At 46.0% G+C, this 27,505-nt stretch overlaps 1 protein-coding gene across 1 annotated transcript in view; it reads right to left on the bottom strand.

The window, feature by feature from the left end:
* Positions 1-27,505, bottom strand: part of AVL9 (AVL9 cell migration associated) — a 933,501-nt gene that overhangs the window by 596,905 nt on the left and 309,091 nt on the right. Inside the window, exon 2 of the mRNA XM_069613227.1 lies at positions 9,716-9,836. Within this exon, the coding sequence (XP_069469328.1) occupies positions 9,716-9,836 (121 nt within the window). The remainder of the gene's footprint in view (positions 1-9,715; positions 9,837-27,505) is intronic.

Genomic DNA, 27,505 nt, shown 5'->3' with positions numbered 1-27,505 from the left:
ATAAAAATGAAGGGGTATATCAGGGGAAGGAAGAAGTGCAGGGAGGGAGACAAGAGATGGTCAAGTGATGTGGGGAGCAGCCGGCTGTGCATGTGGATAGCTTGATTAATGAGTGTCGGGGCCGGATGTGAGAACAAGTAAAAGGCTCCATGTTGTCTCCTCACATTAATAAAACAAAATAAATAGTGCCACCCAGGGAAGGGCTTTGGGTGGCTGGGACATGTCTATTTTCGCCCGCTGTTCCAGCCACCTGATTGGCTGAGCACCCCCCCCCCCCGGTGCGAATATGTGTTGATCACAAGTTGTGCAGGTGAATTATATTTTTTAGAAGTTTTGTGCAACGTTTAAGAAGTGGCTATGTGAATTGGTTGTGAAGTTCCATCAGTGGCAGTGTGGGCTGATGAAAGGATGTTCCCGTTTGAGGAGTGTATCATAGTTAATGGGAAACTTGCAGTATTTACCTTGTTGGTTGTTTATTATGCTCATGTAACTTTTAAACCCTGCTACTCCAAATGTGTAGCTAGAACAACATTTTCAATGGTTTGAAACTGAACGTTTCTCGTCCAAGTCCACTGTTGTGCAATTGAGTTGGCAGGTCAGCAGGTTTTGTCAGTGTAGAAAAGCAAAAGCACCGTTACTGCGTTCTTCTAGTTTGATTCTAAGCAGATTAACAAACATCAGAAGTAATGTTATGTTATTTGGCTTTATTCTGCGTGAATCACCACTACAGTGGTCTTAAAGCACCAAGTCCTTGACCATGGTTGAGCGAATTGTGACCCCGCCCCAGGATTCTAAACCAAACAGCTGTCTGAGGCATGTGATGAAAAGGGAAAGTGAGAAGAGGGAAAGAGTGAGATGGGTAGAGGGGGGGAATGAAATATGACAAACCAGCGTAAAATGACAACAGGTAGAAAATGCAGGTGTGAGCAGGGATGCATGTACAAAATATGTTGCAGGTCATAGGGAAATACAAGGTAAAAACCAAGGAACAAGAAAGAAGACCCCAAGGACCACCTCCTCTTTATATTGTTCACAAATATCTTAAATGTGTTGAGGAGCTTTATTGGTACTGGTTATAGATGTGTGTTGGCCTTGAGATGTGCTCAAGAGTTGGATAATTTTGTTGGCTGTTTATACTGAAAAATCATTTAAATTTTTGTATTTTATAATTAATGTGTTATGATTAAATACTTTAACCTTTGACATAACCAATTAACATAGATTTAGACAATTTCCCAAACATTTTAATGTTTACACCTTTTGAAGAAAAACAATCACACTATATGCCAGCATTAAAAGCCAATAAATATTAATTAAAACAAAAACACATATTCAAAATGTATTCAGCCCAATTAGGACAAGCCATGAAAATAACTCATTAATAGAATTCATCTATCTATACCCATAGGCAAGAAATATCCGTTCAGGAGCATCATCATCTAAAATGGAATGCAGCTACTTACCAGTCTGGAGGCTTCCTGAACATTTGGGTCTACTAGGACTTTGCATCCATTGGTCACATTTTACTCATTGCGTTAGTCATAATTCTAATGATGGCTTCTAAGTGTCTATTATCGAACATGCGCATCCTGCTCTGAAGTCTCTCAGACTTCCCAAGTACTTTACTGTCATGCTACTGAAGAAATAATATGTTATGACATGCCTGGATGTGATGTTTGTTCCCTTAAAGATGTATAGAATGGGAATGGAGGAATGGTCTCATATGAGGGGATTGTGGGGGAAAGTCTGGATTGAAAATTGTATGTACCCCTTGCATAATGCTGCATTATAATATTGAGTAGGCACTGCAAACTGCCTTGTTTAAATAATGTTTCTCACCTGTGCGAAGTGAGGCTTTAGGCTTTACTGTGCATGTCTCTGCGATGTAAGCACTTCACCTAGCGTTTTGTTATGCTCACCTTCACATCTCCCGCTTATGACGGGTTTCCCTTTAGGCTTATGTAAGCGTGTTTTAGGATCCAGCTTTCTTTGTAAAAGTGGTTTTAACAGACGGAAGTCATACTGCAAGTGTGCTCGCCTGCCTTAGACCATGTGTGAACCTTTGGCTCAACTAAATGTATCACATTATGTTGTCCTTCCTGATAACACTGTCTAACATGTTAAGAACACAGCTGGTATCAGAGACCTGAGTGGGGCTTTGTTCCCTGCTTGTAACATTGTTTCATTATGATGCCTTGCCCTGTCTAGACCTCCCCTTCCATTGAAAGGAATGTGTTCCTTTGGGTACAACAGAACGGTTCACGGAGGGGGGTCTCACTTGCGTCGAAGTCCCGTACTGTTGCTGGTTTATTTTTTGTTCTGCTCCTTGCATTTTACTTCTAAATTGTTCAGCAATCCACCGGAATAGTCAGTGGTCATTTTTCCACGACAGTCGTTTAACTTCTTTACATTTTTCAGGTAGTCGAGAACCATCTAGTCTTAGTTTTGTGTGTTGTCTCAAGTTTGCTGTGGTGTCAAGTGCTTAGCCAGCTATTCAATGCTTGTACTGCTGTTAATGGGTTTGAGGTAGCAGACAATGTGAGTTAGTTATTCTTCAGTAAAGAGATAGACTTGTTTTCCAGGTAATTTCTTTTAAGTTTCTGTATGGGGCATTTGGCCATGGTATGGAATGCCCCGGTTTTATTAATCAGACCAGAGGGAAAAATAAGGCAAAGCCCTCAAGAGATTGGGAGAGCAGAAAATAGCATTAAACGTTACCCAACTGCACATGTTGCATTGTTGCTGAGTCTCTGGAAGTCTAATCCTTCGAAGTTTGGAATTAGGGTGTTACAGCACCTATTTGAGGTTAACTCTACCCAGATATTGAAATCACCTAGAATGCATAGATTGTGGTGCCCAGAGAGAAAGCTGGAAATGAAGTTAGTAAGTTAAACTCAAAAATTGACATTGTACCTTTGAGATCTATATACGAGAAGAAAGGTGATGTAAAAGGAGTGTGAGATGTTCCATTTAATGAGCAAAGATTCACGTAGGGGTGTGGCAAGTTCTGGAAGACAGGTGATTTGTACAGAGTCCTTGAATATAAGGGCAATTCCTCCAGCTTTTCCGTTTGTTCTTTTATTTTGCAGCCTATATGGATACCATCTTTTATAGTTTGGGAATGTTCTTCTTTGAGCCATGTTTCAGAGATAAAGAGAAGAAATGGCTCATGATATGCGATGAGATCATTAATCTGAAGACGGTTTCTGGGCAGGGATCGCACATTGAAGGATACATGTGTGGGCCTCCTTAATATCAGGAGGTAGGGGAGGCTGTAGGAAGTGCAACGGCATAGAGTATTTGCATCATGTGTTGCCCCATCGTCTGCAAAGGGATGAGGTGGTGTCTGGGCAGGTTGTGTCTGATGGTGGCGTTATGGGAGTTGGGAGTGTGCTTTCGGGAAATGATAGAGGCCAGTGGAGGTGATAGGGATGGTAAAATAGGGTGCATTAATTTCCTGGTCATCGGTAACAATGGTGTATGCTGTGGAAGAGGAGTTATTTGCGTGAGACTCGGCTGAAAAGCAGGGGTGTGGGGTTGCACAGAGATGCATGGCAGATGACGAAGTAATGTCTAGAAGTGGTAGAAGTGATTTGGTTGGAGAGCAGAGGGAGACATAAGTATCTAGATCTTGCAGAGTAGCCAGAGTGATATTCGGTTGTCTCAGCCCATGAGGAAACATGCTTGGAGAGCACTCAAGGAGAATTTGCAGCCAATTAAAGAATGCCCAAGGACAGAGAACTTTCCATTACAAGTGTTTTTGTTGGACAAGAAAGGGATGCGAGTGTGCGAGAGAGGGGGTTTACGTGCAAAACAATAGAGTTCTACCATGTTTTTCTTAATGATTCTGAGTGAGCGAACAGGTTTATGAGAGCTTAGTTTATTGCTGTTGTGGGTGGATGCAGTAGTGTGAGATGGAGAGTTGTGTGCGAGGGTATTTTGGTTGTAGCTCAGGTAAAAACTTGGATGGAGGACTATGGTTTGAGGCCATTGATTTTTAGAGAAGGGAAGGGAATGGTGGAAAGGAGGGATATTCCCGGGAATGGTCTGTGAATGGCAGGTCCAACCTCATGAGCAGGAGGAGAAGGATCCTTTATTCTTTGGGAAGGAAACTAGAAGAGTGGCACTCCAGCTTGCTGTAAGAAGATCTTGTTGGCTCCAGGCAGTTTAAGGTAAACAGATTAGGGTAGTGATTTAATAGTATGCAGGCGTGGAGTGGCATTTGAGTGAAGCATTTGACGGGGGTGAGTTGGATGTGTCGGAATAAGGATAGCTACTGCTAATGAAGTTTGCTCTTGAAGGGGAGAGCAACTACTGTCCCTTGGAAGGACAAGGAGGGAGACAAAGAGAAAATGGACTTGGGGCTGAGGATGTCCCTATGGGGCATGGGATGCCCAGGTCCTGCGAGGGGTGTTGAGGAGGGATAGAAGGTAGTAGTGGTGTGTTATAAGTGACCATACCTGTTAATATCGAGGGGCCAGAGGTGATAACGGGACCTGTAGGGGTGCTGAAGGAACGTGTAAGGGTATGGTTGTTCAGGACGATTACAGATGTGGAGTGCGGATGGGAAGAAATAGGTGTGGACTTTGGTATGAGTCAGGGAGTTGGTAGAAGAGGATTCCCACAGATAACCCCTGTGCACGGTGGTGTGTGTGTGTTGCAATGTCGATGGAGAATATAGGGTTGATTAGATTTCGGGGAGGTGAAAAGCAGGGATTATGTAAGAAGAATAAATAGAGTCACGGTGTAAAATGGCTCTGGTTGTAGCCCTTCAAGAACGATTTCACCAAATTATATTCATGTGACAGTCATGATAGAGCTTGAGGTTGGTTTGATTTAGCTTATAGAGTTTCGGAGGAGGCGATTGTCCTGAACTGGGAAGACTGTGCGATTCTCTATAAGGATAAGCAAAAAGGTAAAGATAGTAGCCTAGCAGTGAGAACATGCATTTCTCTTTCAAAGTGGTGGTGGGTATGAATGCGGTCGATGTGTGCAGTAAAAGAGTGAAAAAAGTCTGTAAATGTTGAAACTTTCCCAGATATTTGAGGAAGAAAATAGTTACGGTACAGGCAGGATATATATTTTTGAAGCAATCCAAGATGTTTCAATATGAGGAAATTAAGGACCAATATTGTAACAAGGCAACACTACAGAAAGGTAGAGAGAAAGGAGGTTGTTGCAGGGCAGGATTCAGTTGTCCCGCGAAATGACTGGGCTTTGCTACACTCTGGTTGAGGTGGAAACATTGAAAAATGAGCGAGAACCCAAAGGCGAGTAAAAGAGAGATATAACGTCTTGGGAAGCAAAGAGCACATTCTATTAAACAAATAAGTTGATACCGGCGTAAAACTCAGAGTTTGTAGGGTCCTGAAAGATGGTGGTTTTCAACTAAACTGAAGTCGGGGCGTTACTAGCACATTAGAGAGAAATCCGACTGGGGCTGAAGAGTAATCGTGGTATTTATCAGATATGTTGCTCTCCATTTCCTCCCTGTACTTTTTAGAGCAGCTAATATGTTAGGCCAGCCTAAAATCCAGCTCTCCAGTGGCAATCTCCACCACAAAGGCAGTTTCCATTATAGGCACAGATAATGCATAGGAGGCATGGTGCAATGCCATGCTCAGCCACCAATTGTCCAGTTCTTCAAAACTTCGACCCAGTGCTCCATAATGCTCCACACACAGACTTGGTTTGGCAACGAGACATGCTCAGCTTCTTAACTCTGCGGCAGCCCAGGGTCTGCATATCTTTTTACCAGCCTTCTCAATGACTCCTTCCACAGGAAACTAAACCAAGCCACGATAGAGGAGGATGCTGTTAAAGGTGACCGGAGAGTGAAAGAAGGTGTTGATATGTAAAACAGAAGAGGTGACATCAGCAGTACAGGCTGGGAAAGAAGAAACATTTTTGTTTAGATGGATTCCATTCTTCATGCTTTGGGGGCAGGTGGCAGAGGCATGGGTAAAGGTGGTGTGGTCAGTGCAGAGGACTTTGGAATATCAGATGATGGGCTGGACAGGTTTCCAGTAAAGTGAATATACATAGGAAAAGAAAACCGGAGTTAAATTGAAAGAGAAATAGAGAGCATGGTGTGAAGTTGCTAGTTGGCCTTTGGAAATTTGGTAAACCCATCATGTCCTAGCACAGGGAATTCACAGTCCAAATAGAGATTACTATGTGAATATCTTACTATTTGAGCAATATATTATTTCTAGCAAACAAATTGAGTGAAATGGTTTAGTAGCTCCATTTTATGAGGTTTAATTAATGTATACGTCACACTAATGAGATCGGTCTAATCCATCTGTCCATATGTCTCAATCTAAAGATTGGAGCGTTGTGATAGAGGTGCATTTTCTTTTGTTTAAAAAAATAAAATTATGTATTTTTATAAACAGAGGAGCATTTTTAATCATGTTCATACTCTTGTCTTAATAGTTGATTACTTTGGTTTCTAGAAAGATCCAAGTTATACAGGAGAGAATTCAGACATAACGTATTCTGCTTAGAGGTGCAGAAGGAGAACAGACAGAACCTTGTCATGTGAACACCTGAATCCCATTTTCATTAAGTGAGGTAAATCTACATAATACAATTTCTAGCCACGGGTATGTAGATGAGGGGGTCGCTCGTCAGTTTTATTTTTCAGGTCAGAGCACTCTCCGTCGTTCTCCTCTAAACATTGCCACACAGCAGTCGAGAGATATCATGTCATCTCAAATTTCCCAAACGTGAACTCTAAACTATTCTACAATCCATCTCAGGTAACTCTCAATTACACAATGATCATGTGATAAAATAAAATATGGTTCAACCTAAAACAAGTGTTTAACACAGCTTATGTGAATTGAGCAAGTCATGGTAGCCTCAATTTTTCCAGAAAGTGAAACTTAAAATTAGGATAACAGTGAAGGATCCTTTTAAAATAATTTGCTGGGTGGTAGAATGTATTCATCACTATGGATTTTAAATGTACTAGTTACCTTTCAACATTATAACCCATTGCTTATTTCTCTGCCAAAAAAGGTTCTGATGGACAAACATATGCACTGCTTGCTAAGAGGTTGCTCCACGCCTACAAATGTCCTCACAAAGATGGCACCCACAATCTGCAAAGAATGTATCATTTTGGTGCCATTCAAAAGATGCTTCCAGTAAAGCAAAATCTGTCAAGCAATGGAAAAGGGAAAGGAACAACGCTTCCATTTTAAAAAGTGAAATAGCCCTACATGTGCTTGTGTGTTGAAGCACACAATGGTGACTAAACTTGAGTGCCAACTCACGTAAATTGCCTGACCCTCAATCTCTCCCATGCCACCACCCCTTCTACTTCTCCCCAGTCCTAAAGAAGTGGAAATCATCAACATCCCGCGGCTCAAACCCTCAATATGTCAGTGAGATACTTGCCCAGCTATAATCATTAAGGATGGAGCAAACTAACTATCCCCGTTCATCACTGCCTTTATTAACTCATCCTTCAAAAGATGTTCAGTCGCTAACAATCTTAAAGAGGCATGGGTTATGCCGCTCCTCAAAAACCTAATCTAGACCCAAACATACCCACCAAATGCAGACCCATAACAACAGTCCCAATTCTCCTAAAAATATTAAGATAGAGCAGCCTATCTTCAAATTCAAAAAAACCTGGAAAACAATGACCTTCTAGGCCTGCGACAGTCCGGCTTCAGACCCAGGCACGGCAAGGAAACCGCCTTCCTGGACTTAAAAATCCAAATGAATGAAGCCAAAGACAAAGGAAAGTTAGCCATCCTTCTACTGCGAGGCCTTTCAGCAGCGTTTGATCTGGTCGAACATCAGATCCTGACCAAACATCTGAGCTCCTTGCAGCATTCTCGCCAAATGCTGCCAGTTGAATCCAATCTTCCCTCTCGAACAGAACAACTAGGGTCTTCGTACCCACAGAGTCTGCTGAACCAGTACCCATCTACTGTGGAGCCCTGCAGGGATCCTGTATTTCACCCACGCTTTTCAACTTTTTCACAAAGCTCCTCTTTGATCGTCTTGAAAACCTGGGTGTCACCTACACAAATTATACAGATGACACCAAGAACCTCATCACGCTCATTGGTTGCTATGACAAAGACTCTAAATTGCTAAATGAAATCTCACTCGAAATTCAGGTGTGGACGGCCGCCCACTGCCTGTGTCTAAATGACAAGACGGAACTTCTCATTATCGGATCTCAAGTCCGTCTAAATAGATTGGACACACGCTACAAGACCTTCAACATTGATGGGAACATCAAAGTTTCCAACAAGGTCAAAACGCTAGGTGTATACATAGACTCTACTCTCTCCCGCAAAAAATAAGTTAACACTACAGCTTCAACCTCAGCATACACTAACAAACTAATAAATGCCTGCAACCCCTACTTGTCGAATAATAGCTGCCTTACGCTAGCTAGGGCTTTGATTCTATCGAAGCTGGATTATTGTAAATACCTTCTTTGGAACGCAATTTGAATAGATTACAAGTTCTCCAGAAAAATGCCCTTAGATCTGCCCTAAATATTCCGCACTCTAATCATATCTCTGCAATCAGACGGGATACACACTGGCTACCAGTGCGTGATAGAATCTCACTGCGCACACTAGTCAGTGCACACAAATGCCTGTCTGACAAATTCTCGAGGAACCAACCTGGCAAACCTACTAGATCCTTCTACCTAGATTCTCTCAACATCCCCAAGTACAAACTGAAAACTGCAGGGGGGGGTCTAGTTTCCCTGTGCTAGCTGCTAAATGCTGGAACCCCCTTCCCACAGCCATCAGAGCTGAACCTTCCTTTTGGACTTTTAGATCCAAAGTGAAAGCCTGGCTTTTTGCCCAGCAACTATAACTAAACCACCCCCCCGCCACTACTGAATCAACAACCTATCTGCCTCAGCTGCCACTTTTTGTTGCGTTGATACTACTGTTATTTATTTTACACCTGTTTCTCCATTATGTCCTGTTCTGACTGTTAGTACCTAGCTTCACAGCCAACTGAGTATTGCCCCTCGGCTGCTGTTGCCTCTCTGTATTTATTCCTCTAGTGGCACACCGATCAATTTGTAACTTGGTCAATAAGCCTTGTCACCTTTCTTCCTCGTATGTACTTTTTACCTGTATTTTACTTGCATGCAACAAATTAACTATGTTCAAGCGCCCAGATACCTCAGGGTGTCGTGCGCTCTAGAATAATAAACTAAACAAAACTAATATAAAATGTATAGCAAATACACTTTCAACAACAGGGTCTGAAATCATGTTGCCAACATATTTTCCAACGATTTCAGAGAAACTATACAAGTTTGTCAACTGTGCCCCCTAAATGAAATTCTTCCCTACAAAAAAGTGTTCAATAAACCTATTAGAAAAAGAAAGTAAAGTTAATGTATTTTCATCCAGACCACTAACCAGAGCAATGGCATCAGCAGACAAAAAACTCAAAAGAATTCAAGAAGTCCTCAAGTTTTTCAAAGCAATGTTGATTCGGCAGAAAAGGGTGAACACTGGAGCATGGAGGTGGCCAACACGATGATAGAGGCTTCCACCTCAAAGAATAGTGAATTCTGGGAAAAGCTGAAAATCTTTCATGTCCCTGGTAACTACAAGCAAAGGCACCAAACTACCATAACCAGGAGTGTGACAATTCATAAACTCAATATATATTAATCTACTGCCCACAGGCTTGCATTTAATACTTGGAATACCTTCTTGGTAGTTGTGGGCTCCATCTGGCAGTGCAAGAAAGGGCAAGTACTTCCACTCTTCTGGTAGGCTGTGGCTGTCGTGACCCTCTTCTGGGATTATGGGGGGATAGGAAAATTCAACCTGCAAAAACAAAATGTTAAATTGAGAACATGAAAACAAAATATGGAGATGGACAACGCTCAGCACTAGAGTGTTCTGATGTGAACCACAATGCAATTACACACAAAGTACTGTGGTGTTTGAATTCTTCAATTTTGTAATCTCAGCGCAAAGAATTTTCTTACAGAATCCAGTTAAGTGAACTGTTGCTAACATGGCTTACATATAGCAAACTCAGTATCAAGAGTATATATGTATATATATACACAATGTCATGTGTTGCTAGTGTGCATCCTTCTAGAAAAGGTGAGCAAATAAACTGTTTTCACATATCACTGGTTCTCAAACCGCAGCAGCATGGAAAATACAGGCATGTATGGTTGTGAAGTACGCAGTTATCCCTCGCGGATTCTAGAGAACGGTGCAAATTAAATTACAAAACAAAGTATTATTAGGAGCAGGTCTATTGGGAAACTTTGAATTGCTCTGGGATTTTGACTAGTTCCATAAGCAGTCCAAGCAGAAGTATTCCAAGCAGTAAACAAACCATTTGTGCTGGGTTGAGAATAGGGTCGGTTCGAAAAACTACCAATGCAGGTGTTCTTAAATGTTTTGTTCAGAATTGCCACATCTAAAATATAGCCGGTCTGGTAAATGTTCTGAATTGATTTTAAGCGCTTTGATCTTTGGCTGGAAGACGTGCATGTAGACCAAAATAGTATGGGCCACTGTACATATTGCACCAATACGTTTCTTTGAAGCCCATTTGCCATGGCCGTTGGCAGTGGCCACTTTACATGTTGCACCAATCATTTTCTGTAAGGCCCACAAGCAATGGCCTTTGGCCATGCCCACTGTACATGTTACACCAATTTCCTTTCTCTCAATACCCATTTCCCCTTTCCTATTAGATGTGATCACTACAGGTGTAAAATAAATTTTCTTCTACTCCCTAGTCCCCCGATAATTTGCCGGCAATCATGTTCAATTAGTATGATTTGTGCAGTATTCCCACAATAATGGTAAACAATGTAATACTCTTCCGCATCCTCACAGGTACTTACCATATAGCACCCCTTCTCTTTTTTGGTCCACCCACTTCCAACAATTGCTTTTTCCCTCTCTGACCCTCTTTCATTACCCCCACCAGTCCTTGGTTCGTGTACAGAGTTCTAATCTGAACGCGTCTTGCGGTGTTGCCATCGTATTCTCACGCGATTCCCCCGGTCTACCTCCAATACTCTGAAAATGCAACCATAACTGGTTCCCCAGACCACACCAACTCCCAAACTTCACGTGGTGTCCTCTTTCCCCTCCACACCTCACCTCTAGCCTGATGCAAATTCTATTTGGAGGAGGAAAAACGATGCATTTTGAGTACTTTTCATTTTTAGCTTCCCCCCTTATGACTGCAGGAATCGCTCGCCTCGAGCAAAACACAAAAAGACACGTTTTCATTTTTAAAAGACACTCTGCTGCAAAGCATCATGGAGATATATACACGTTTTTGGGTGACAGGGCACCCCATTCTATGTTCAATATTTGAACAACTACTGGACGGATTTACCCCAAATCAGAAAAGGAAATTACTACAAGGCTTTATGCCCAAGTTGTTTCGTATTTGGTACAAACCCGCCCTGTGGTTTTTTTCACTACCGCCGTTCAAAAAATGCACTTTTTCTCTATGGGAAAATAAATGGCAGTAGGCTTTAAAAATGTTTTTTTTGTTTTATTAATAACGTTTTTAACTTTTACCTAAAACGTCCACTTCAGGGATGGGGCAGCATGATGAACTTTCTTTTGGGCAAAATGCCAGCCACATCCATCCAGCGAGTCAAACGTTATTAACAATAGAATTTTAGTTTTTGGGAAAAGTGTATGTACACAGTTTTCACCTTAACTATTGGGTGTCACTGACACACATGCACACTTTTTTCCAACCAGCAAGTACAGCAGAATTGCACTAATAAGTGACTCCAAAATCAAAACAGGTTAATTTGTTATGAAAACCACATACTTAATCACACCCTTCATTCAACAATTCATAATGGGGAGGGGTGGAAAGGGGAAGGATCGGAGCTAGGTGTACAAAAGGAAGAGAGAGAGAATCCTGTACCCGAAACTAAGGATAGCGATACAAACGTAATTTTAAACATCATAAATTATGTGAAGAAACATCTATATACAACCATATCTACAGCAGTGCCACCAAGCACACATGAACGTGTCCAAAGGCTCAAAACAGCTGTATACCACTATAGGCAACAGGAAAAAACAAACCACTAATACACATCAAGTCTAGGATTCACTCTGCATATTAAAATCAGAGCTCATAATGCACCCAGCACTAGCCACTGGCTAATGATAATTGACCCTTGGCAAGTAAAAAATAGTGTGCACTGTGCATGTGTAGAACTGAGGAGCTGAGTGACTTCATGGGTGGCTAGTAGCTTGCAACTGGAAATGTTTACCCCCGTTAAATTATATACTTTTATTAAATATGTCACATGTTTAGGTGTCCAACATAGAAAACCACACAAACAATGCATGCTGCTTTTCAAGCAAGGATTGAGATTAGAGGAGCAGAGGCCCCAGAATTTAGTTAGCACACTTCCTTGTAGACAAACAGTGGCAGACATAGGAGTAAATAACGCGCAAAAATAGGCGTGTGCAAAAATAGACCACAGCAACTGACTAACGCCTAGCTAGACAAATATATAGGTATCAGGGTATGCATATTCCCCTTTGCCTTTCCTTTCTTTTGTCATTGTAGCAGCCAATTAAGATGAAAAACACGAGTTCATAGTTCACCAGGCTCTCACGGCCACCAGTAGGAACGTACAGCACAGTACGATGGCGAAGAGGAATAGGCGCAGTGACGGTGACTGAAAATGCAATTTTCGAGACTCGCCACAGAAAACGAAAGCGACATTTTAATTGTTGAGGTCACGACACCCAAGCTGGAAAACACTGGCTTGTTGAATGCTGCCAGCTACAATTCTATGTGGTCTATGTTGGCGGTCTCCGGTGATCCGCCTCCGTGAGCCCCCCACCCCCGTGATAGTAAGACACGGAGACAGTGATGTTGTCGGTGTGGGCTCCCCGGTGATCTGCCGTCACCAGGAACCGCCCCGTTTATTTAACAGCGCACGCAACGGAGTGAATGTCACTCCGTCGCGTGCGTACCCTTAAAGGGGCAACGCCACACTCCTCCTTTTCCATAACAACAAATTGGAAACAGGAGTACCTAACTAGCACACATCTATCACACATATAACTCTGTAAGTTTCAACAAAACCCCCATTTATTGACAGCCACCCCGGATCCCCCGTGGGTACCTGTCCTGGCCTGACCATTAATCCCCGGTCAGCCTCCCCAGCTCAGTCCGTAACAGTCATTGAGACGGGCAGGTTTCCCACGCCCTGATCTCAGGGGGTACCTCCTGCCACCGTCCCTGGCTGGTGTCCCTGGACCGGGTCTGCCTCGAGCCGGAGACTTCACTGCGGAATTTTCTCCCCCACCTTCATCCAGAGCGCCTTCACCTTCTCGGTTGTCCGGGCTGTCCACTCTGGGGTCGCCGATCTTCCTGAAGAATGACGCATTCCTGGTTACCGATGAAGTTCCATCCGAGGCAGTCACCATCGACCCCTTGACGGCCACCACATCTAAGGGAGCGGGTTCATACGTGAGAGACAGTTTTCCATGGGGGTGACGATTTCTCACCAGCACCTCATCTCCCAGCGCGATGTGTGGGGGTCTGAGGCCCCTCCTGATGTTCTCCATCTGTGTCCTGACCTGTCTGTCCTCTTCCACCTGCTCATTGTCGATGACGGCAGGGTCTCTGTCCCCCACCTCCGGTATGACATCTCTCGGGCACCACTGGAAGAGTGCTTCTGCCGGAGCCACCCCCGTTGACGAGTGAGGGGTGGTTCGGTACCCTCGCAGGAAGACGTACAAAGCCCTCTGTAAACACTCCCCTTTTCCATGGGCAATTCTGAACACCTTGTTGAGAGTGCGCATCATGCGCTCGGCCTCCCCGTTGGCGCGGGGCCACAGTGGGGTGACCCGCCGGTGTTGAATGCCATACTCCTTCATGAGCTCGGCAAAACTCTCACCCTGGAATGGGGCTCCGTTGTCAGAGCACAGCACAGCGGGGAGGCCATAAGTGGCAAAGATCTTCTCCAGCGCCACCACCACGTTCTCAAACGCCACTGAGTCTATGAACTCAACTTCCGGGTACCTCGACCACTCGTCGACCACCACCAGAAAATGCGTACCTCTGGACGTGGATCCAGAGTCAGCGTGCACCACTTCCCATGGTCGAGTCCCTTGGGGCATTGCTTCAATGGATGGTTCCTTCTGGGCCGGGGACGCCGCCTGGCACCACACGCAAGAGGCCACAAACGCCTCCACCTTTCGCTCCAGCTCAGGGAACCACACCTTCTGACGGAGGCGAGCTTTGGTCTTGGGGGCCCCTTGATGACCCTGGTGCGCCAGTGCGATGACCTGTGCCACTTTGGTCTGGGGCAGCACGATTCGTTCCCCTCTCAGCAGTAGCCCCGACTCCGAGAATGTTAGTTCCTCTCTCACTCTCCACAATTGCTCGAGGGCGATCCGGGCCTCACATGTCCTTCGTTCCACAGCCTCCAGCACTGTCTTCCAGGCTCCTTTCTGCATGGCCTCCTTCAGGATGGCGAAGCATTCGTCGCCTCTCGACGCAGCCTCGAGTTCCTCCACCTGCATGGAGTTGGGTGTCGCAGTCTCCACGACCAGGCAGACGTGCTCGTCGGCTTCCTCCGCCGATGCCGACTCCTGCGAGTCGTTTCTGGGGTGTCGAGATAGGTAGTCCGCCGCATTGTTGGCACCAGGACGATAGATCAACGACACTCCATACTCCAGCAGGGCGAGCATCCAGCGCTCAATTCTCACTGGCGGGCGAGATGACGAGCCCGCCATGATCGGCACCAGCGGCTTGTGGTCCGTGACCACGGTCACGGGACGCCCCAGAATATAGAGGCGGAAGTGCCGACAGCCCCACAGCACCGCCAGGGCTTCCCTCTCGATTTGGGAGTATCGTTGCTCAGTGTCGGAAAGGGCCTTACTGGCGTAGGCTATTGGTCGGACCTCCTGGTCTTTCCTTACTTGCGTAAGCACCGCCCAAAGCCCATATGGGCTGGCGTCCACCACGATTTCCGTCTGTAGGCTCGGGTCGAAAAACGCCATGGTGTCATGCGCCACTAAAGCCCCTCGGATATCGTCAAATGCCGCCTGTTCCAGAGGGCCCCACTGCCAGGTGGTGTCCTTCTTGGTGAGCGACCTCAGTGGCTCAGAGCGGGATGCGAGATTCCTGATGAAACGGCCGCAGTACGTGACCATCCCCAAGAAGCTCCTCACCTCCGCAACATTCTCAGGCGGGCGCGCCTCCTTAATGTCCCTCACTTTGCGGGGATCCGGGGACACCCCATCCGCCTTAAATACGAACCCAAAGAATTCGATCGTCGTCTTCAGGAATTCGCACTTGTCCTTGTGCAGGGTGAGGCCCAGCAAGCGTAGCCGTTCAAAGGTCTTGGACAGGCGTGACAGATGCTCCGTCTCCGATTTGGCGTGCACCAAGATATCATCGCTGATATTAAGGACGCCATCAAGATCCGCCAGTGCACCCCTTATGATGTTTTGAAAGACCTCCGCTGCGGAGGACACCCCAAAGCTCAGTCTCTTGTATCGATAGAGACCCCGATGTGTGGTAAAGGTAGTAATATAGCGGGATTCTGGGTGCAAGACCACCTGATGATAACCCGATCTCAGGTCGAGCTTGGAGAAGAACCTCGCACCTTGCAGTTCCGCAATAATGTCATCGATGGTGGGGGTGAGGTGTCGCTCCCTCTTTATGGCCTTATTGGGGAGCCGCATGTCCACACAGATTCTCACGGCATCTGGCTGCTTGGGTTTGCGTGCGATGACGATGGGGGACACCCAGGGGGTGGGGCCTTCAACCTTTTCAATTATGTCCAGCCCCACGAGGTTGTCAAGTTCGCGATCTACCAGATCCCTGAGATGGAAAGGAACCCGCCGGTGCTTCAGCGCCACTGGTTGTATAGAATCGTCGATATGGAGCCGGACCGGCTCACCCACCAGCTGTCCAATGCCCTCAAACAGGGATCCATGTTTGGCCAGGAGGACCTGGATGTCATCTAAGTACACTGAGTAGGCGAACGTGACGATACCCAGTGCCTCCGCCGCGGCACAGCAGAGCAGGGTGTTGTCGCTCACCGGTGTGACATAGAACCTAGCCCGTATGTGTGAGTCACCATACTGCACATCAGCCACGAACACACCGTCTAGAGGCAAAGGCCGGTCCCCGCCGAAGGCGAATATGCGTGCCTTTGGAGCAGCCAGCGCGGGCGGGGCCCGCATGGTCTTATAATGCTGGCGGGCCATTACATTTACGGATGCGCCAGTGTCCACTAGCATCGGCACAGAGTCTCCATTAACCAGCACGTTGCACCTGGGCTGTCTTTTGGAGCGGGACTTGAGCACGCTCACACTGGACACGAAAAACACGTTCTCCTCGTCCTCTTCCTCCTCCACCTCATCCTGAGGGGCCCCTTCGTCACCCTGGTCCACCTGGGCAACGTTGGAGGTCCTCTGGGGCCGGAAGAAGCCGGCTCGAACTGGTCCCCTCGGCACAATCTTGGGGGTGGCAGACCTGCACATTCTGGCGAAATGGTCAGGGCCTCCGCATTTGCCACAATTGACTCCCGTTGCAGGGCATTCCGCGGGGTGCGGGAGATCGTACCCACACTTCAGGCACGAGGCATTCGACCCCTGCGCGCGCTGGCTCTGAGTGTTCATGGGGCGCCTTAACCCGCGGCCTCTTCCGACCGCGCAGACCTCTTCCATCTTGGCTGGGCGAGCACCCGCTTCCATCCTGGTTGCCCGCAGTTCCGAGACCTCGTGGCACCTACCCAGTTCTAGGATGCGAGGGAGGGTGATGCCCGGCTCTCGCAGTATTTGGCGTCTCAGTTTCCCAGAGCTGCACCCCTGAATGAGTTGGTTCCGAATCATAACCTCAGGGTCATTCCAGGCACAAGGTGCTGCCAATCGCCGCAGCCGCCCAAAGAACACATCCAGAGTCTCATCTTTTTGTCGAGCCGTTCCCATAAGAAAACGTTCATAGTCCGCATTGGCCATCGGCAGAAAATGATTGTGGAGTGCCTCCTTCGCCGCCGCAAACGATCCGTAAACCGGCTGAAGGGACATAAATACCTCATGCACCGCAGGACCAGCAGAGTATAGGAGAGTGGCCAGCTTGCCGTCGTCCGTTGTCTCCATTGTGGCCCTGAAATACATCTCCAGCCTATCCATCCACATCTTCCACCTCTGTCCCAGGCCTGATGGAGCACCCGAGATATCAAACTCAGGCATTGGCTGTAGGGACCCCGGTGGTTTCGGCGGAGGAGCAGGCGGAGGTACAGGAGCCACAGCAGCAGCAGCAGCAGCAGCAGCCTGATCCATGGTGGAAAGCGCACAGGCACCCCAAAGGATTGAGAAGAAAGGGGCCGCAACTCACCACCAGCCGTGATCTTCGTGGAGGTGTCACTCCAGCCGGCATGCAGACAATGAGGTGTCCAAAAGTTGAGTAGAGGAAGAGACCCCTAGTGCAACAGCAGGCTTTCCATGGAGTCTCCGTGCCTCTGCTCGGTAATAACAGTGACAATGTCAAAATTTCCTTTTGGAACTGACGTGTGCTGTATTCAGCGATCATCCGCCGCTGAAATTTCCAAAAATTGTGGCCGGATGGCTCACCGACGCTTCGTTATGAAGCCGTGAGTCTCCGAGGCCTATTGATCAAAATGGCCGCCGGCCGCATGCGTCGCTTCCTTCTCTGCGGTCGGAGTTCGTCGGAGCGTTCACATGCGATCATCTGCGCTCCCGACGAAACTCCCCGCCTGTCCCAGGAAGTGATCCGGGCCTCGTCGCCACTGTTGGCGGTCTCCGGTGATCCGCCTCCGTGAGCCCCCCACCCCCGTGATAGTAAGACACGGAGACAGTGATGTTGTCGGTGTGGGCTCCCCGGTGATCTGCCGTCACCAGGAACCGCCCCGTTTATTTAACAGCGCACGCGACGGAGTGAACGTCACTCCGTCGCGTGCGTACCCTTAAAGGGGCAACGCCACAGTCTATAACCTGCACTTGCATACCTACTCGACTGCGGAGTGGACCCAAAAGAAACAGGAGGGGAGGGGTAGGCAGACCTATATGGCCTCCTGCCATCTTCTCCACACCCCTTTTACCAGCCTTGGTAATCTACTAAGGCGCCTGGCAGCGGAACTGAAGATGGATGGTTCGTTGCCAACATGAGCCATTCCAATCTGTAGGTGCTTATCCAAACCTGGTTTATTCTTTGCATTTTGGGACATGTAGTCAGAGTTTTATAATCGGGAAAGTGGAACTGCAAATCCCATAATGCAAAGAAAAAATAGGACTGGATAAGCACCTACAAAATGGAATGGGTCATGTTGGCAACTATGTGGATGTGGCAGGTGAATAGACTTTGTTAGAGGGAAATCTAACCTCTGGGAATGTACAGCAATGCAGGCTTTCTGGTTGATGTGCACAGGTGAAGGGGACACTGGAATGTAATGCTTTCAACAAGTTCCGTGAGAGCCATCGTTGGATCATGTTTAAGTCCTGTCACCTTCCCTCAAGCTTTTTCTACTCACAATAGAAGTACAAATATTTGACCTCATGGGACTACTGCTCTCCTCTGCTCCCACCTGACCCTCCTTCTAAAATGCTGCATAGGTGTATAGGGAAGTCTGACCCTTATAGGTTCATTTATTTTAAAGCTATTATATATTGAAGTACAGCTTGCAGGGGGATGGGCTTTAAGGAGGAACACACAGCTTGTGGTGGATGTTTGGTTATTTACAGACCCACTGGTTGCCCGTGGCCATGCTACTACCTATGGTCATTTACATCCACTACATGTCCCTCCTCGCCCAAAACACACCTTCATGCGATCTCTCTGAACTAGCTTTCTCAATAGTAAGATCAAACTTTGTGCTTTTTGAGCCTGCCAGTGTCATTTCAAAGCAGTCGTCAGTTATTTGACTTAACTGCAGCTATAAATAAGCTACTGTTGTACTAAAATCTCTTAACCAAGTGTACCTTTAGCCACATGATTTATAAGAAGTGTGCATGCCGTTGCACAGAAGTCCTGTGCAAACAATCATTGGTAAAAATTCGGTCTTATGTATAGGTATTGCTTTAGTACTCACACCATTTGGCAGCAGTTACTATCGTATGGGCATGGAGTACCGTTATGGCAGTGCCTAGCAAATTACTTTCTTATTCCAAGACAAAGGTTTGTTCTGTTTCTAAGGCACCCTCCAATTTCAGGTGCATCATGGGTCATCATTCCTTACAAGGTTTGGGAGGATGAGGCAAAGGGAAAAGAGTCGGCTGGCGGGGGGGTGGGAGGGTGGCAGGAGGGTGGGTTTGAGCCTGTGGGAGCAAAGCCCCTTTTGAGGAGAGGGAGCCCGCTCGGTGGGGCTGTGGGGGGAGGGGAGAGGAAGCTCCTTTGGTGGGACTGCAGGGGGGAGAGAGAGCAGGGGGGGAGGACATGGGGTGAGAGGCGGCATGTGGGGGAGAGGGCAATTGGGGGGAGAGGGCAATTGGGGGGGAAAGGGCAAGTGGGGGGGGAGAGGGCAAGTGGGGGGGAGAGGGCAAGTGGGGGGGAGAGGGCAAGTGGGGGGGAAGAGGGCAAGTGGGGGGAGAGGGCACACATCTGTGTGTCTGTTTCCCCCACCACTACTACTAAAGCAGCAGTGATCTCAGTCATCCAGGTGAAACAGGTACAGCCTGACAGGTATACCTCTTATGGAACAAGGGCAGGATATACTCTTCAAGAGGGGTTTGAGCTGGTACAGAAGCAACACAAACAATACTACAGTGGTAACAAAATAAATTAATGTGCAACTAGGGCTGTAGAAAAATAGGGTCTAGTAAAATAGGGTCTTTAAACTAACAATGCACACAACCAATTAAAATACTACTGGCCCACCCCTGTAGGGGACTACACATAAGGAGGACTTTGAATAAAGGGCCACACTGGGTTTGCAGAGGATTTCAGCAGCAAAACCACTTTAAATTGCTTCCGTTTCTGGTCTTCTATGGGCTAAGAAGCGCCGAGACAAGCTTCAAGTTGCTTTCTGCAGTCGAGCAAGTCTTGAGCCGGTCGGACTTTGCTGTCCCAATGGTGAGTTGGCAAAGAGGCGATTTCGCAATTGGGCACTCAGAAGATCAAATAAAAGTCTGTTTTAGAGACAGGTCGAATCAATGGCTTCAAACGGGTAAAGTAGGCGATCAGATCAGGTCGAGACAATGCTCCTGCTGGGTAAAGTCAGCGTTTGAAACGGGCAAGTCAATGGCGTCTAGTGAGTAGAGTCGATGTCCAAGTCAGGGTGAGATGATGCTTCTTTTGGGTTGAGTTGGCGGTCAAGAGGCGGTGGGTTGGGTGTTGCCACTAAGTAGAGATGGCAGTCGAGCCTTGAGAGGTGATGCACTTCACTGGGTCGAGTCGATGTAGAGACTGCTTAAGGAGCAGGTAAGCGGATGGAAGTGCTGAGTCTCCCAAATGTAGCACAGCTGTTCCTGTAGCAGCTCGAAGTGAGTAGAGTGTGGTCGAGCAAGGTCAAAAGTATCTCAAAGCGGTAAACAAGGTTCTGGGCTTTGAGTTGCTCAGAGGCCTAGTTAAGGGTCTCCATGTATAAGATGAGTCCTTTGTCCCGCTATTCTATACCAGGAGGATTGTCTAGCACCTGAAGGGGACCTTCACCTCAAGCAGCAGGATCCTGGTTCAGGTGCACAGGCAGCGGAGAGGCTTTGCGATGGGTAGGGGGAAGAGCTTCCATCTTCCTTGGAGACTTTTGTTTTCACCTATATGCAGAGGACTTTGTGATAGAATGCATCTCCAACAGAGTACCAGTTGAATCTTTCTTGTCTTGAACTCTAAAGATCAACCAACTAATGAGTGTATAAGTAAAGTCTACACCAGATTGGTCCATAGCCAGTGGGTTTTTAGAGGTCTAAGACTGGTTGCTGTAACAAGTGTTTTTTGTCTGCTGATGTCAGACCCCCCAGAGCCTTGTCTGCAGGAAGTGGGGAGGGGAAGGAAGTTTGTGGAGTCCCTAGAAAAATCAAAGATGGCAAGACCCTCTGGTCTGAATCACTTTTCAGGGCTACTCCATGCCTTCGTCTGTCTGCCTTCATCAAAGGGTCTCCAGTAAATAGTTCCTGGGTGGGAACTAGCCATTGTAATAGGAGGGACTTGCTTGGAGGCACCAATTCCCAACTGCCCCCATAGGGAGATCATCTGCTCTGAAGAGGAGATGGCGCTCACCCCCCCCTGGAACATCAAAGGAGAGGGCTTCTTGGCCAACACCCAGATGCTGCCTGGGCGAATGTCAGCCCATACAAATTGAATATACACCCAACCATTTCATACAAGGTCACTGTTTTACAGGCTGACAATTAAATAACATCAAAGGCTTGAGGCGGTATTACTGTGTAATCTCAGCAGCCACAATGCCATAGCAGACCATAGCTAATATTACAAACGCAACCCTTCACCTGCTGAAATGTTGGGCTCCAACAGGACTACATTCAGAAATGTAAAATTTATCTTCAGCCTGCCCGGTTGACACTGCAGTCGGGGGTTCTCAGGAGAATGTCTCTCACATGGGTACATTATGGTTTTCGGCCTGGACTATTTATGAAGGTGAATCTGATTAGCAGAGCTTACTTTCAGAGCCCGAGTTAGATGCATTGTTTTATTAAATAACAATTAAAAAAGCTCAGGCTGTTTACGCCCTCAGATGGCATTCTGCCACATTTATATGTTGGAGCTGATAAGACTAGTTAACCATTCCAATTCATATAGTTAATATGGAAATAATCCTCTTTCAGATGAGTGTGGATCTTTGCCTAGTTGTGAAATGCAAGGTAGCGCACTATCCGACAAAGCAATTTCTCTAGTTCCCTAAAAGGACTACAGTGAAAGCTAAAATACTGTTATTTTGAGCTTTTATAGAGAATAAAATTGGGTGAGACGCTATAATTTATAAAACCTGTATTACTGTACAGTCCCTAGATCAATCGGGATAGTGTAAAATCATACTCGAGAGGATCACACTCAACTTCTATTACATAGGTTGGAGCAAAGAAAAAAAACATAACACTTAAGAAACAGGAGGAGATTAGCAAGATACAAAACATTAGAATCCTGTATTTGGTGGCATTGAAGAAGTTCACAAACACAGGGCTAGTCAAAAGATACATCATAACTTTATCCACCCATGTCTGGCCCTTGGATTTCTGGAACGCAGTGCAGAGTATGAAGTGCAGATTTCACTTTTTGAGAAGAAAAAAAAAAAACCACATCTTTTAAAGAAAACTATTTGATCTTAATAAAATATTATAGTAAGAGTGAAAAACAATTCCTGTACACACAAGACATAATTGAAGCAACTTTATAAACTTAACGTGAAAACGTGAATATGGGTATTTTGATCTCTTTTAGACATGTATTCAAGAATGTCTAGAGCACTTGTGTTTCACATAACGACTACAACTAACGAAAAAACCTGACTATAAATTGGCCCCATTTCTAGCAGAAGACCCAGTTACCAGCTAGTTTCGTACAAGGCAGAGCCAGAAATGCTTCTGTACTTCACTTAAAAACAAAACAAGAAAATGAATATCACACTGTTCTAGCGAATTTAGATGCGCTCAAGGATTCTGTCAATGTCCCTGCTGCAAATAACAGCATTAAAAGACAATGTGAAACCGCACCCTATGGTCATCCAATATTGGGGTGCCGGTCCTGAAACAATTGAAGTTATTTTACTGAATGAAAGCAAAAGTAAGAATTAAATTAGAGAATTGGCAACTTCTGTCGCCTCCTGCCTCCTCAACCCTAAAGGATAAAGCCTCTGATCTAGGAAAGAGGGTGCAGGATGTCCGTAGAACCAGATTACACAATGACCAGAAGACCTCAAATTTTCAAGTCATGGGCTGTTTTGGTGGTCGGTTGCATCTATATTAAAACCATGAAGGAATCGCTTGCCTTTTAATGAAAAACAATTTGTACACGTTTACTGTGTCTGTAGTGGATTGTGGGATCTGAGAGGGTGGAAATAATGTTCACTCTACTCCAGCATTTCGCAGCACTGGGTTGGAAATCTATCTACTGGGGATTCTAGTCACCGCACAGATCCTTACAAATTTGCATCCCATTAGCCCAATAATGCTTCCTCCTGGGCCATGTCAGGTGGTAATGGCCGCGTCCCTCATTAAAGGCCCAATGCACACAATCCTCAGAATGCATAATTATTACTTAATTTATCCTTCAAGACCCGAAAATGATTTAAAGCCGGTAGAGAATTAACTTTAAAGTTACCTACACGTGATCACCACAGAGAGGTTAAAGACTGAAAGGGCATGGAGAAGGAATGGGCAGAAGGATAGAACTTAACACTCTGGATATGCTGAGGACTGAATGAGAACGGGGAAAAGAAGGTTTTTACGTCACTCACTAAAGAAGATTCTTTAATGGAGAGGTTAAGGCATGAGAGGGCAATGCGACTCTCCCCAAAAAGGTGATTTCCAAAATGTTTGTCATCACCCAATAAAAGGGCAAAATATTTATTAGTTTGGACTTCTGTATTTCAATACTGCTGCCCAACCGCTAACAATGATCTGTAGTGAATGCTCTGTAGTGAAAATTAATTAACACAATTAGATTTTCTGCTCGCACATTAAACACCTTACTGTAGAAGGGTAAACCAAAAACCCGATCTGAAAAACAATTCCAAAAAGAGAGTGAATGCACGTTGTCTGAAAAGAAAGATTATTACATGCAAAGTGCCAAAGGGGTTAGTTAGCTTTGTGAAGCTGAAAACTGACAATTCCTTACTGTGCTCAACAAAGTTACAGCTTTTATACACAAAATTAGTTAATTTACATAATTACACATACCTGTTACAATGTCATGCCACAATCTCCATTGACTAACCCTATACAAAGAAATCTAATCATCCCCTACATTCTCTAATCCCATTGGATACAATTACTAAACACAACCCCCTTGCCAAGTGGTCTCATTACGTAGTCATTCATGACATCCTGAAATATAATTGTTTATTATCTCAAACAATTGTCAACAGCTGACTTGCTCCATTTGTCAGAGAAAGTTTAACCCAGTGCGTAATGTGCATAGCCTCGGTAAGATTTCCAAAATTAGAGGGAGGAGAGAAAACAGTGACCATTCGTTTGATCGCACAATAACCACCTTATCGCGCCAGACAAGTGGCGTCCCAAACTGCCTCTTCAACATGCCTCATGTGAATTCCATCTTAAATCATATGGCCTCCTTAGCATGTATTATGCTCATCTTCCTGAGATTCCAGATGGAAGCATAAAACACTGGTCAAATTCTGCCCTCGAGTATCCATTCCATGCATTTATTAGCTGACCCCAATTCGAACCTCGCAACCGAACTGGACCCCACGCGTCATTCAATAACACGGCTTTGAGTTCTCAGAAAGTTTGTCCCTTGTATCTACACATCCATCTGCCCGTAAAACCCAACCTAAATGGCAATTCATTCCAATCTCGCCTCCAGAGACCACTTGGCCTGCTATCGCCATCTGTTTGACGTGATTTCTTTTCCTTCCCCTCTCTTAACCTTGTCATCCGAACTTCCAGGGGATAGGAAAAACTCAGCCATTGCAAACTAGAGACTCTGCAGCCTAAAGCAGACTGCAATCTTCGAAGTGTTCATGTACAGACGTAGAATTAATAACATCATAATATTCTAACTGTAGTTATATCAAGTCCCCACATGTTCACTTCGTAAGATTACTGCGTCCCCTTACAGTGCCCTTCTCTGTTGACAAACCCCTTATCTCGCAAGCACAGAGCCCCTGACACTTCATTCTAGGTCCTCCAAAGTTGTCCCCACAGATAACAGTGATTACATTGTTGCTACATGATGCAAACTAAAATGTATTTGAAACTAAATACAAAGTAGTACATATATCCCAAATCTTCCAACTACACAGAACACATGATTTGCACCAACACGTTTAAAAAAGCTGCACCATAGGCTAATACAACGTATGAAGGGTAAACTTATTTTACTTGTTGGGACATTGTACGTGCATCCCAACAATACCTTTCAACATGTTGATTTTTGAAGTACGGTGATGCCAGATATATGGAGACAGGGGAATAACTCTTATTGCCGTTATGTGGCTGATGTCTTCGGATGGACCTTGAAGCACCTTATGCTTTTCAGCCAACATCACAATGATTTCCAGGCACAAATATTAAAGAAAAAACAAGTAATTTTCACTAAACAGCCAGAAGTGGGTAAGGGTGTCACAGACAGCATGGGGCAAATTGCCATCTATGCAATTTTAGGAGAATGGAGGTTTGCGCGGTGGGGATCTGACACACTGAAGTTTATTCAGAAATGTTGCTTCCTGGGAGTGTTAAGATGATTTAAACAAAAGTGGGGCCATCCAAATGAGGATGTGAAATCAACTTTTTATACTGTTAATATGTTTTAATGGACCAACCAAAATAAACTGAATTAAGGACGAATTAGGCGGTCTAAAACACTTAATTCAGAATCCTACAACAGTTTTTAATTACGAACATGCAAACACGAGACTGAAGATATTCTACATTGAACAAACAAAAATAGCTTTAAATCAGGATCCTGGATCTGCACCGACGCCAAACCCATACATGATGACTGAATCCCACCGCCCTCCCCCTCAGGCTCTGCCCCAGGTACTAGTGGAGGCTCATGAGACCCCTCAACCGCACCAAAAATTGAAATTCCAAACAAACATCAGAGGCTTAAACTCCCTGCAGAAGAGAAAATCCACGCTGCGGCGCCTGCAGAACGATGCGGCCTCGGTCGAATTCCTCCAAGAGACCCACCTGATCCCAGCAGATTTCGCCCGGCTCTGCGATAGGCAATTCCCGCTGCAGTTCTTCGCATCAAATGGCACTAAGAAAGGTGGGGCGGCGGTGCTTTTTGCCAAGGGGCTCAGCCCACAAATCCTGGACACTTTACTTTGCCCAGAGGGCCGCTTCGTAGCAATCAAATGCCGGATCTATGACCAACTCTACTCGCTCATTTCAGTTTACGCTCCAAATGATAAACAAGAGGAATTCTACTTAGCTCTATAAGACGCCCTCCCACAGTTCATAGAGGGCCAGACGATAATCGGGGGAAACTTCAACGGAGTCCCAGACCCAATAAAAGACAAGTCACACCCTCCGGCTCACAAGGACATTAGCTTGGCGGCAGCCCTACTCAAATTATTCAGAACCCTAGACGTGGTGGACACTTAGAGAGTTCTGCATCCAGAAGTCCTAGATTATTCAATCTTTTCCTATGTGCATAGAACCTACTCTCGCATCGACCTTCTGTTAGCCTCACGCTTTGGCCTTCACTGACGATGTGACCATTGGTCCTAGGGTGCCATCAGATCACGCCCCGATCACTCTGACGCTTAGAGCCCACGACCCTGACCCGGCCCCGAGACGCAGGTGGGCCCTATATGACCCAATCTTGGGGGACATGTCATTGAGCGACTTGGTGGTGAAATCCATCAAGGAGTTTTTTAAGGACAACAAAAACGAAGACACCTCCCCAGCTAACACTTGGGATGTAATGAAGGCGGTGGTGAGAGGAGCTTTAATCTCTCAAAGAGCAGCTTACCATAAGAGGAAACTGCAAGCCCGCCAGATCCTGGTGAACGAAGTAGAGAAAGCGGAAGCAGTGTGTAAGGCGAAGAATTGGACCCAGTGAGCCCACCAGGCGCTGCAGGCAGCCCGGAAGAAGCTTGAAGCACACTATGCAGAGGACACGGCCCAGCTTCTAGCCAGAACTAAGCAAAGCTACTACGCCAAAGGGAGTAAGGCAAACACATTCTTGGTGGAAAAGTTAGCGAAGGCCAGAAAGAGAAACACCATCCTAGGCCTCTGTGATGTCCAGGGTAGAGTCCATTTTGCGGATGGTGACTAGCTACGGCTAGCAGCGGCCCACCTCACAGACAAGATGTCTGCATCCCCAAGATCGCACGAAGAGCAACAATCCTACCTGCGGGACGCAGCCCTTCCACATATCATTCCCACGACGAGAGACGAGCTAGAGGCCCCGATCACAAGCGAGGTGGTCGACGTTGCTATCAAGAGTCTCAAACCAAAGGCCCCCGGGAGCAGATGGGTAATCTACCAGATTCTATAAAATCTTCCGTCCTCAGCTGCTGACCTCCCTGACAACGCTTTAACTCCTTCGCCGTCTCAGGGACGATTACACTAACAATGCAAGAATCGATCACAGTCCTCGCTCTTAAGCCGGGAAAAGACCCCAGGGATAACGCGGCGTATAGATCCATCTCCCTCCTAAATCTGGACGCTAATATATATTCGAAAGTCCTGGCAAACCGACTAGCGAGAGTACTCCCAGACATCGTTGACCCAGACCAGACGGGATTCATAATAAATAGAGCTACTGCAGACAACATACGCAGGATCCTTAATCTGATTGAGATCGCAAATCTAGACTCCCGAAAATTAGCAGTGCTAGCCCGGGACGCAACCAAGGC

This window comes from Ambystoma mexicanum, chromosome 5p, assembly GCF_040938575.1.
Source record: "Ambystoma mexicanum isolate Mex_15411 chromosome 5p, UKY_AmexF1_1, whole genome shotgun sequence".
NCBI lineage: Eukaryota > Metazoa > Chordata > Amphibia > Caudata > Ambystomatidae > Ambystoma > Ambystoma mexicanum.
This window is presented reverse-complemented; position numbering and strand designations above follow the sequence as displayed.